Source organism: Sinohyriopsis cumingii, chromosome 10 (genome assembly GCF_028554795.1).
Source record: "Sinohyriopsis cumingii isolate HCF-2022 chromosome 10, ASM2855479v2, whole genome shotgun sequence".
Taxonomy (NCBI): domain Eukaryota; kingdom Metazoa; phylum Mollusca; class Bivalvia; order Unionida; family Unionidae; genus Sinohyriopsis; species Sinohyriopsis cumingii.
The window spans coordinates 53392107-53404618 of record NC_142970.1 but is presented as its reverse complement, the minus strand read 5'-3'; the positions used below and the strand labels follow the sequence as shown (position 1 = coordinate 53404618).

At 35.7% G+C, this 12512-nt stretch overlaps 1 protein-coding gene across 8 annotated transcripts in view; it reads left to right on the top strand.

The window, feature by feature from the left end:
* LOC149790167 (uncharacterized) overlaps nt 1-12512 on the top strand; it is a 332923-nt gene that overhangs the window by 254337 nt on the left and 66074 nt on the right. For all 8 annotated transcript variants that reach the window (XM_089972151.1, XM_089972152.1, XM_089972150.1 and 5 more), the window contains 2 exons: nt 1838-2063; nt 6102-6879. In XM_089972151.1, the coding sequence (XP_089828277.1) occupies nt 1838-2063; nt 6102-6879 (1004 nt within the window). The remainder of the gene's footprint in view (nt 1-1837; nt 2064-6101; nt 6880-12512) is intronic.

Here is a 12512-nt window from a genome sequence, read left to right as displayed (position 1 = left end):
AATACATGTATATATGCATATACATGTATATATGCATATATGTTATCAGTCAACATCTACAGTTTGTATGTGTATTGTCATGTTAATACATGTATATATGCATATATGTGATCAGTCAACATCTACAGTTTGTATGTGTATTATCACTCAGTGCCTACATAGTTCAAGGCAGATATTATATTCACTGTTAGGAGCAATCATGTAGACACGCACAGTTGCATCAACCTGTAAATATTTTCAGTGAAGCGCAAATGCTTTCCACAGTGTTGTAAACAAAATAAATTTAATCCGTTGATGGACAAGTTAACCCCTGACACTATCATGTGCCTTCCCTTTTTAAACATTACTGGAGAGCCACAACAGGTGGATTAAAGGAGACAAAGGGTGGTGTGAATTAAAGTTGAACCCACTTATATTGAAATGTAATTTGAGAATTCTTCTTAATTTAAGCAAAACGCTAACATATTGCGATTTTAATCTATAGTGCCTGTTTTTTTCATGCTAACTGTTCAGTTTAGTATATTATGTTATGCCTGTCCATCATCTGTCTGTTACCAGTTCTTTGTTGTTTTTGGTGGGTTTTTTCCGCACAATAACTTGAATGCCACCCCACCCCCAATCTATTGTTTCAAAACTTTGTGGGTACTTTGGACTTGTAGTAAGGATAGAAAGGAGAAGCCTATTGATTTTGGCTCAAAAGTCAAGATAAACTCTGAAGGAAACATGAAAACTTGTTTCCGCATAAAAGTTTCAGTTCTCTACATAGTGGACTATTAAATACTGGTTTGTTATCAATTCTTTCCACTCACCAGCTCCAACAATCAACCCTGCTGTAGCAGCTAACTGCAGATAAAAGGCACCTATAGATAAAGACCATCATTAGCTTGGTCAGAGTCCAGAAGAGACTGTGATCATTGATGACCCATTATCTGTCTGTCTCTCCATACATGAGCACAAGTAGTTATTGATGTCTCTCCTAAACAACTGAGTGGTTTACTGAGAAACTTTGTGCAAACATTCATCTCAAAGTCTTGTTACTCCTAAATGGTGCCCCTGTACATCCAATATGGCCACCATGGTAGCCATCTTTAAATCTATTTATTGCTACTCCTCCAGAAAAAATGATAACATTGATCTGAACTTTTCATTAAATGCTTTTTATGCTGTCTGGTTTTGTCTTCATACATGAAAATGGTTTTATTGTGAATTTGAAGATCTGATATTGATAAATGATCTTTCTGTAGAAACAACTCTTTTTGCAATCCATGAATTTAAATGCTGACAACAATGTCATTTTTTCTCATGACAAAAATCAATACCATTGCAAATCACCATGCTTTTTACTGCATAATCTAATCTCCCACCTTGCCCTTTTTATCTTACCCCATGACAGTAATCTAGGGCACACAGCTAGGGGTCATAGTGTAACAGATATTAGGGTCTCATGCTATAATTTCATATATTCAGCTCAGATGAGAAGATATTTTAAAATAATCATTGCAATTTAAATTTGTATACATTTGATCTTTGAATAACTTCCAAGTACCCCAGGGGCAGGAGCCATGGACGACACCCCTCTCAATGATAGTTGCCACAAGTGTCTACAAATTCTTGTGAATTTCTACCAATCAATTTAGGAGGAGATATGGTTCAGGAGGAAATATGGTAATAAACAGACTTGTAGTCAGAGGGACAGAGTATGGATGTCATAATATACCCTTGATTTATTTAAGTATGGGGATAATAAATGGAATCACAGTCACTAATATTAGAGTTGTGACAGGCTTCATTCTTGCAGATTTTTTAATTTAAAAAAAAACTATTTTTCCTCTTGTAGCCCATCACAGTTGAAGAGGTTGAAAAGGCATCTAAGATCTCACCCCTTGCAATGAGCTTGGTGAAGCCCCCAGATCCAGAACTTTTACGGGGTCTCTCATTTCAAGCACAGAGGGATATAATGGCCAAACATGCAGAGGTGTGTCTATCGCAGCCAGGGTCAAGGTCAGGGTCACAGCATACTTCAACCGTTGATCTGACAGAAGAACTGAAGTCAACTCAGAAAGGTGGGTGGGATATGTCTGAGTCTTTTATGAAAATGAGAAGAATTTGTTTTCATAAATTGTACATGTATTATTTTAATTAGGTTATACCAATTATATGAACTAAATCAGTAAAGTACATTCAAGGATAAAGACTTGGTAACATGCCATTGTCCGGCAAGTTTAGTCATTGAAGAAAATTATGAGTCATCAGTGGCAACAGTTGCTCCTGTTGTCACATTACATCATGATCAAACTTAGGGTAGATGAGTTGAAAAGATGTAGCTCAGAAACTTTAGAGTAACCCACATTTGTTATTCTATTTTGGCTCAGCTGATTGAAATCCAGAAGAGCTTGTGTGATGGTTCTGTGTCCATCATCTGTCTAGTGCCTGACATTTGTTAGCAGTTGTTAGATACTGCTGCTTCTCCTGAACTACTTTGATGGAAGTCATGAAACATGGGATCTAGTTTGTCTGAATGATATTGATGTTCCCCAGATATCCATTATATTGTTATCCTCCTGAAGGAATCATAGCATCAATACCGGGTCTTCAACAAAAGAAAACCCAGCTAATACTACAGTTTGTAAGACATGAAAAGGAGTTAATATGACATTCAACATGGCTGCCACAGAGGCCATCTTGAAAATTGTTTTATCATTACTCCAGCTGAACACTTAATCATATTGACATATTTTTTTCCAGTAAAATACCTTTTAGAGTTCTAAATAAAAATGATGCAGATTTGATGTACAACATGGACACCAGTAATATTGACATAAGGTTCTCATTAAAAGACTTCTGTGTATTTGATCCTAAATGAAAACTGGCAGTCTGACCTCCAGTGGGCTGCAGTGGTGACCACCTGAGAACATTGTCATCATTATTCCTCTTCAATGGATGGTTATATTGACATCAGACTTTAGCTAAAATACTTCTTGCAGTATGTAGTTTGTCCACTATGTTTATAAGGAACACACATGTACAAAGAGTGCAGATCTGACCCTAACATGTCCACTATGTTTATAAGGAACACACATGTACAAAGAGTGCAGATCTGACCCTAACATGTCCACTATGTTTATAAGGAACACACATGTACAAAGAGTGCAGATCTGACCCTAACATGTCCACTATGTTTATAAGAAACACACATGTACAAAGAGTGCAGATCTGACCCTAACATGTCCACTATGTTTATAAGGAGCACACATGTACAAAGAGTGCAGATCTGACCCTAACATGTCCACTATGTTTATAAGGAACACACATGTACAAAGAGTGCAGATCTGACCCTAACATGTCCACTATGTTTATAAGGAGCACACATGTACAAAGAGAGTACCACCTTATTTGTGACTAACTACTAAACTTTATACACACAGACTCTGGAGATTAGACATTGTACCCAAAAGATGCAAAATGAGTGTCATAACTATTAATTTACTTAGGTCACTATATTCACACTCGATCAGAAATTACTGTAATTACATTACTAACATCTACATCTATGTAATTACAGTACTGACATCTATATCTATGTAATTACAGTACTAACATCTTCTACATCTCTAATTACAGTACTGACATCTATATCTATGTAATTACAGTACTGATATCTACATCTATGTAATTACAGTACTGACATCTTCTACATCTCTAATTACAGTACTGCAGTCTACATATATGTAATTACAGTATTGATATCTACATCTCTGTAATTACAGTACTTAAACTTCTTCTACATCTCTGTAATTACAGTACTGCAGTCTACATATATGTAATTACAGTACTAACATCTTAATCACTTTAATTACAGTACTGACATCTATATGTAATTACAGTACTAAGATCTTAATCTATGTAACTACATTGCTAACATCTTCATCTCTTTAATTACAGTACTGACATCTTCATCTCTGTAATTACAGTACTAACATCTTCATCACTGTAATTACAGTTCTAAAATCTATGTCTCTGTAATTACAGTTCTAAAATCTATGTCTCTGTAACTGCTGTAGTATTTATTGTACTGTAAAGGTGGGTGGGTGGGGCATTATAAATTTATATGCCCCACTACGAATGTATTATGTACATACATCTGCCCTTTGATCCAGTTATAGATTATTTGTATGGGTCAGTTTTGAGGCACTTTGATGGGACTTGTATGTTCCATCAGCCGTCAACATATTTTATAGTATGAAAAATTTGGTGGCAGTGGTAAGATATCGTCACAGAACAAGTTCCTACATAAAAGCTTTCCCCAAATTTTGTAACATTTGGGGATGGGCTTATACATAAAAAATAATTATATAAATAAGAAATATGTTTTTGAAAATTTAGGTTAACCGCTTGTGATAATATACAAGTAAAATATACATGATAGATATCACAGATTACTGTTTGGCAAACTGGGTAGTTTGACACTGGTGAAATCATCTATTGTATTATTCAACAAATAAGATGGTAAAGTAGGTCACCTGAAACTTAATTATCTCTTAACATACACATGAGTATTCAGTGTATATCTTTTATTCACCTTTTTTATTGGAATATCTAGATAAAGATTTCTTTTTGGGTTATTGCCAAAATAAATTGCAGATAAGTCATAAAAAGACAATTTAATTGTTTATGTACTACAGTCTATACTTGCTTACTAGATGGTCTAACTGCAAACAGGATAGACCCTGATCTACTATCCCATTATGTGCTGGCAGGTCTAGGTCTATGAAGTTTGCATGTTATGTACTGTATGTATGGGTACAGTAAAATCAGTAGAGTGAACAGGTAAGAAATTGATTAAACAAGATTTTAATTTAAAGTTTCTGTCTTTGCTTTAAGTTTTCAGATCAACATTTTCTTGGACATTCATAATTTTTTCTTGGAACAATTTTAGTGTTCTCAAAGTTTTTGGGCATCAGTAGTCAGTAATCTTGTTTTTTGACAGCAGTGGTCAGTAATCTTGTTTTTTGACCAGTACATCAGTGACAGTTTCATTAGGAAACAAAGATACAATCTAACAAAATACAGTATCCAATATTTGAAAATAGAGAACAACAATATTTTGATGTATACTTTTTACATAAACTTTGTCACTATATCAGAAAGTAAAGATTTCTCATGTTTTTGTATTACATACATATATACGGTTGATTTTTGCTGGATAAATCCAACCAACAGGCATACTAGAGAAACTTTCTTTTTTGAATTGAAGTAGAAGTCCCATTTTGAAATCAATTGTTTCCCAGGAGAAAATGCTCAACATTTGCTAAAATGAAAAAATAAATAATGCATACACTTTTATTTCTGATACCATTTAATTAAATGTCGAAAATCATTTTAATCTGTCTTGTGTTAAACATGTCATGACCTGTTATGATGGCGATGGTCAGTTCTTCTTAATTAATTAGTTAATTAATGTGTTGATATCTGATGTAAATTTTAAATGTCTTGTAAAAAGATGTGTATGGAATATATTTGCTCTATTGTTTGATAGATATAATATGCAACAATCAAAGAAAAAATTCTTATCAAACTTGTATATCATTTATCTTTATGTATGTCTAACATTTAGAATTATTTAATCCGGTTCTCATTGGTTAAATTAATATATTCACCTGCCATGTAAGTGATGATAGATACATTTGGCATGGAAAACTGTTAATCTCAAATTAACATTAATTAGCATGGGAGAGAGAAAACTGCTTGAGATCACTCTGCTGTGGCATGAGTAATGCTCACTATGTTGAACACCAACTAGCCTATTCAAATGACAATGCTAAGATTCAGCTGGAATAATGGCCACTTTCATGCTGACACTGTTTGTTAGCGTGCATTGTAACCCTCACATATTCATGTTGACAGTTGTGTTCCACTTGGATTGTTCAGTCTGCATGAAAATGGCACACAACAAAATGGCCCATACATGGAACTGTAAATTTTGAATAAAGAAGGTGATATTTCTTCTAGTTATAACGTATTTACAGGTAAAATGACAGGTATATATAGGTAAAATGATGCAATTGTTGTAGTCAGTTTACATATTTTGTTATATGTTATAGGTGTGCTCAAACCAGTCGAGATTCTTGAAAATATCGAAGCTAAAAGCATCTTGAAGGAGTCAAACACCAGTTCTGAAAAAGAAATTGAGGCAGTACTTAAAACTGATACAGAAAAACAAGAGTCTGATGAAACAAAGGGTATCCTTAAAAATACAGAGCTTTCAGAGGACTTGGATCATGAAAGAAAAGGCATATTAAAAGTGAAAGACGAGTCTACAGCAGTTTTGGAGGATATGAGGATGCCAAGAAATGGTGAATCTATGAAGTCGGAAGTTGATCAAGCAAAAGAAAAAACTCCTGGTGGAATTTTAAAAATGGAATCAGTGCATAGTGTTACAACAAAGTCTACTGTTATTCTAAAAACAGAGTCTGTGGACAGCAGCATTACAAAATCGATAGTAACTGAAACAAAAAGTGTTCTTAAAACTGAGAGTTCATTTGAAAAAGTTTCAGAAACTCGAGGAATTCTCAAAAAAGATAGCATTTTGGACACTAAGAAATTAGAACCAGATAAACCAATTTTGAAAACCTCAGGTTCATCAGAAAACAAAGAATATACTCTTATGAAAGGTATTCTGAAGAAAAAGGAGGTGGAGGAAGAGGAGGAAGATACAGAAAGTTCAGAGGAATATGTACTGGCTCGTGAAGAAAACTTAAGTAGTCCAAGTCCCGAAAGGGAAGAAACAGGAAGGGAGATAGATATTGACACGCCAAAAGTGACAGATGATGATAAGACTAGCAGACGACGGTTTAGGGATCGCAAAGGACAGACTGAAAGGTTAGTACTGGATGGATGTATCAATGTTAAACCTAACTGGAGTTCTTTTCTCCATGCATGTCTTATATCCACAATCACCAGGAAGTCTCCTGCTTGAGAATATTAAATTTATCCTGAGGCTGGCTAAAATTCTCCTCATTATTTGGGAAAATCTCTATGAAATTATGGTGAAGGTTGTTAAAAAAGTATAACGTCAATTGCTATCATTTTGCCCCTTTTAATAATTGAAATTTTGGGGTTTCTCAGGGCTCACATTTTGTATTGTACAGTCTCAAAGGCTCGAGTTCCTCCGTCCGTAGGTTGGATTTTAATAAGGTGAAAGGGATGCAACTCTGAATGGTATATTTGAAATGGGGTAATCTTCATATGTGTGTTTGTTTGGGCTTTTTAATGTAGCTTTAAAAAAATTAAGTCAGATCGCTACGATGTCTGCAGTGTGGCAGTTTATAGTGATGTCTAGCACTGGGGCATCATGCTGCAGACATATAGCATGGAGTTCCACCCAGTCACATTATCATGACACCAGGCCAACCAGTCCTAACATTAACCTCTTAATGCTGAGCGCCAAGCGAGGCAAATGTTAGTACCATTTTATAAGTCTTTGGTATAACTTGGCCAGGATTCGAACCTGCAACCTCCCTCGTCTGAGGCGGACACTCAAACCACTTAGGCTGCCGGACAGTTGGTAATTTTCATAAGTGCACATCTGAAGTAAGGCCAAGCAGTATACTCTATAACCCATAATTCAAATATCTCTCATACCTAAAAAAAAATTGAAGAGAATTAAAAGTTATCTTAACAATACCCAAGATATGCAAGGTCCTTTTTTCATAGCCTGTATGACCAGAGAAATTCTTTTCTGTAAAAGACTAACCATATGCAAAATACAAACTGTAGACATGTCAGCAGTGTTTGCAGACAAGATTAAGGTTTCCATGGAGCTTTCTGACTTGTCAGAGTTTATGCTATGTCACCAGTGTTGGCATTTTATATTTAAGTCTGTGTAGGTATGGGTGAGGTTTGCTGTTTTTACATGGCTCAGTTTCTTGATTATAATTGCACCTCTGAAGAGGTGATTTTCACCTGGAGTAGCTACCATGATGTGTCCATAGGCAATGCACTTTTCTCTACTTACCTCAAGACGATATAACCTTCAGAGCGTTGCTGTGCCTTGAAAGGCACAAAACCTCCCAAACCAAAAAAGTCACTATGCAGATTAGAACCCTAGAGCCCTTGATAAGTGATACATTTACATATCTTATGGAGTCTTAGTAACTAAAAGTGGAGAAATATTCTTTGAATGTGTTTAGAATACAGATGAGAGTATAATTTGGAGCATTGAGTCTAATGTTGTCAGCGTATTTCTCTCACCATAAACATAGTCAGTGTTTTATTATGGTGCATTTGATTAATATAAACTATGCAATCAAGAAAAGTTCCAGATATTTGGTGCTTGTATGCAGTGATAGTACTCAATAACAGTTGGTACAGCTATTCAAATACTAGTATATAATTGATTGTACCCCAAGTCAATCTTTGTTACCAAGCTGTTCTTTCATATTTTAAAGGTATAATAAACATCTTCATGATCATGACTGTCTGGTATTATGTGTTGTATGGAGTTAATAGTTTACATTTTAAAGCAAACAAATGCATTTATTTCCAAACTTATAAGTAGAATACCCAATTAATGAGTATCTCATATGGGTACCTGGGGGTGGGGGTTTGGGAAAAGAAATAATGGCTTTACATTACAAGCATCATATCGGTAGAAAATATACAACTGAGTCATGACGTATACGATGCATTCTAGAGGTTTTGTGGTATTTGTGGCAATATAAGGTTAATTAAGTAAAGCGGGTATTGATAATCAATATTTTGTATTGGAGTTCTTATTCTTACTTACTCACCTTTGTTGACTAGGTTATGCTTGACAGATCTTTTGATACATGTACTTAAATTTTAGATGTGAATTTGAAAGCTTTTTCAGTAGAATGCTTCATTGTGTGTGTGTGTGTGTTTTTGTGTGCGTGTCCATTGGAAAGGGCAGTGACATTGTAATCAAACTCATTAATATATTTATTGAGGGTACAATGAGGCAGTTATTTTCTATTACTTTCTTGAGTGGGGGTAATCTAATGCTGGTTGATTCAAAAGGGGATATGTGTATACACAGGAACATTTCTTGGGTAATTAAAAGAAGAAAAAAATGATCAATTAAGGAACTTTTGTTTTTCAAGAGTAATTGGTAAAGATTGGATAGGGGCCTATTTTTGGCCCCTGTAGATTCCTACAATTTCAGGTACTGTTGTTTTTTTTTCTTTTCTTACCCAATAAGCCCAATTAGTTTATTTATTCAGTTCGAGAAGAATACGCCTTTTTTTAATCTTCCTAATATGTAATCCTCAGGAATGTAGCTTTCTCAATGTCTGTCTCTATATGCATTTTCTCTCTTTAAACATTATCTCCAATGCATGTATACGTGTGAACTTCTAATCTGATGGGAAAAACTATTTGTTAACTAGGGAAATCTGTTTATTTTAGTATGTGAAAACAGAAAAACAGGCTCTCTCAAATCGACATATACAGTAAATCTCTCTGATACCAGTTTGATATTCAATATATTAATTGATGACTTATGTTGTATTTGATTCTGATTTTTTGCTCACATTTCAAACAAAGTGAGCTTATGATTTTGCCATTTGGTCCACTGTCCATCAACCAGCCATCTGTCAACACTTGCTTTGAAGACCCTAGACTTGCATCCCTCCATCTGTCAACAGCTGCTTTGAACACAATAAACTTGCATCATCTGTCAACAGTTGTTTTGAACACTCTAGATTTGCATCCATCTGTCAACACTCACTTTGAACACTCGACTTCCATCCATCCATGTGTTAACACATGCTTTGAACACCCTAGACTTGCATCGATCCTTATGTCAATACTCACTTTGAATATTCTAGACTTCCATCCATCCATCTCTCGACACTTGCTTTGAACACAGTAGACTAGCATCATCTGTCAACACATGCTTTGAACACTCGACTTTCATCTATCCATCCTTCAATACTTGCTTCTAACTCTCTAGAGTTGCATCCATTCAACCCTCAACATATTCTGAACACTGTAGACTTGCATCCTTCAGCCTGCCAGTGGATGCTTTGAATACTCTAGACTTGCATCCTTCAGCCTGCCAGTGGATGCTTTGATCACTCTAGACTTGCATCCTTCAGCCTGCCAGTGGATGCTTTGAACACTCTAGACTTGCATTCTTCAGCTTGCCAGTGGATGCTTTGAACACTCTAGACTTGCATCCTTCAGCCTGCCAGTGAGTGCTTTGATCACTCTAGACTTGCATCCTTCAGCCTGCCAGTGGATGCTTTGATCACTCTAGACTTGCATCCATTCGTCAACACTTGCTTTGAACACTAGACTTGCATCCATCCATCTTTTCAACACTTGCTTTGAACACAGTGAAAGCTTCATTTCTGATCAGATTTGGTATGTAGGTTTATATCATCAAGGTTTCAAATCAGTTTGATTATGAGTGACATCCTAACATATTATTGAATTAATCTTGTGTCTGATGGGCTGCGCATGTGAACATTCTCGGGCCGTATTTCTGATTAGATTTGGATCAGGTTTAACATGTAAGCTTTTATCTTCAGGTTGTCAGATTTGTTCGATTAAGAGCGAGATCCATGCATATAAATGAGGATCGAGGTCAATCAGATGGTGGGAATAAAACATGCAACTTTCTTTCTGTGAATAAAATGCCTTAACAACCAATTGACTACAGCTCGCTTGGGTGGACATGTCAATGCATTTTACTCTAGGGGCAGGGCATGGGATGGTGGGGTGGGGGGGAGATCCTGTAGGCCATGCTGACTGGATAGGTGTACTTCCCTTATGATGCCATTAAGTGTATATACTTTAAGGGTGGGCCTGTGAAAAAATTTTAAGTCCTGAAATGGGGCCTTATCCCTAGAGAAAGAGACTGATTGATATAGGTGGGTGGAAGAATGCTGTTTGAATAATGAATCATCCTTTTTTTGCAGAGATAGTGATCTTGTGTGTGTGTGTAAGAAAACAATATTGTTGACAGTGACATCAGTAGACAACTAAGCAACTATGTGATCCAGCTTTACTTTCCCCTGTACAGTTTAAATACATGTGAATTTGCATTTACAAGCGGATATTTTAAATATACAGGAGAGTGAGATTAGGCCCACTTAGTACTCTTGTTTCTAGCTGTGTTAAGAATACCTTCCATGTCTATGATATGTATCATTCTCATTTGGTGCATGTGTGTGTGTGTGTGTGATTTGGATTTTTAATGTAGCATTAACAATTTTTCAGTCATATCGCTACGATGTCTGCAGTGTGGCAGTTTATATTGATGTCTAGCACTGGGGCATCATGCCGCAGACATGTAGCATGATGTCCCACCCAGTCACATTATCCTGACACCAGGCTGACCAGTCCTAACACTAACTTCCTAATGCTGAGCACCGAGCGAGGCAGCTGTTAGTACCATTTTTGTAAATCTTTGGTATGACTCGGCTGGGGATCCAACCCACAACCTCCCGTGTCCGAGGCAGACACTCTAACCACTAGGCCACTGGAGTGGTACCATTCTCATTCAGCATCTGATGCTTAAGAAACTTAAAGAAATCTTAATCTAAATGAAAAATAGACTGATGAGGTGTAAACTATCTGTCATGTTTTACACACCAGATAAGAAATTTTGGATATTTGAACAAGCAGCCTTGTTCACTCAGTAAAATAAATTTTCCTTTTTTTTTTATAAATATTTGTAATTAATTTTTTGGGGGAATGATGCATTTTTACAAAACCATTGTTAGCACATTTTGGTAAGAACCACTTGTGACAAATGAAATTTGGTAGACATGTTTGTATGTGTAGATAACCGAATTAGAGTTACATGCCATTGCAGCAAATTTTTGAAGTTTTATGTTTTAGACTTTTGGATCTGCAGTGGGGGCATATGTGTCTACAAATACAACTTTAGTTGCAAATAAATCAGATTCTCCCATTGCTTTGCCATTAATCATGGTTTCATCTTGCCTTTTACCTTGGTATTCATTTTACCCCTTGGCAAAAACCTAATTGATTTAATGACTCACTGTTACTGACCTAGTTATGTTTGCACTTAATGCACTTAATATTTATAAATTAACTTGATTAAGATAGCAAATTAGGTGCATAACAGATTTTGATCTTGCTGAAATATGTAAGGGAGATTGAAAAATCCATCAGACATCATGGACCAAGCAGTTTTCATGTACATATATATGTAGGTAAGTGGAGGACTAGAAAGTGTTAACGGGAATCCTTCAGCAAGTATTGTGTATCATCCATAAGTTTGTTTACCAACCCAGATCTGTTCATGTTAAAGTAAACATTGAGGCATATAGCCCTTTTGCTCATGACAATTAGTAAATGATATGTACAGCTGATAAATGAAATGTGCAGTAGATACATGAGGTACTTGATATGTGTAATATACAATTAGTAGATGAAATGTACAGCTGATACATGAAATTGACATGAGGTACTTGATATGTGTAATATACAATTAGTAGATGAAATGTACAGTAGATACATGA